The sequence below is a fragment of the Eurypyga helias genome, unplaced genomic scaffold, assembly GCF_000690775.1.
Source record: "Eurypyga helias isolate BGI_N326 unplaced genomic scaffold, ASM69077v1 scaffold30773, whole genome shotgun sequence".
Taxonomy (NCBI): Eukaryota; Metazoa; Chordata; class Aves; order Eurypygiformes; family Eurypygidae; genus Eurypyga; species Eurypyga helias.
In genome coordinates, this window is record NW_010241060.1 from 7,977 (window position 1) to 8,219 (window position 243).

Genomic DNA, 243 nt, shown 5'->3' on the forward strand with positions numbered 1-243 from the left:
CTGCCACCCCTGCGCCAGCCCGTGGAAGTCGAACTTGTAGGCGTAGCGCTTGCCGTGGACCTTGGTCATGATGTTCTTGTCGTAGTAGTAGCGCAGCGCCCGGCTCAGCTTGTCGTAGTTCATGTTGGGTTTGCTTTTCCGCTCGCCCCAGCGCCGTGCCACCTCGTCGGGGTCGATCAGCTTGAACTCCCCGTTCGTGCCTTCCCAGGCGATGCAGTTCAGGTTGGCTCGGTCCGAGAGTAG

The 243-nt window shown here is 61.3% G+C and overlaps 1 protein-coding gene across 1 annotated transcript in view; it reads right to left on the minus strand.

Annotated features, from left to right (window-relative positions):
- FEV (FEV (ETS oncogene family)) overlaps positions 1–240 on the minus strand; it is a gene marked incomplete at its 5' end in the record, with an annotated part of 506 nt that extends 266 nt beyond the window's left edge. The window contains one exon of the mRNA XM_010148637.1: positions 17–240. Coding sequence (XP_010146939.1) covers positions 17–240 — 224 coding nt within the window. The remainder of the gene's footprint in view (positions 1–16) is intronic.
- Positions 241–243: the final 3 nt, after the last annotated feature.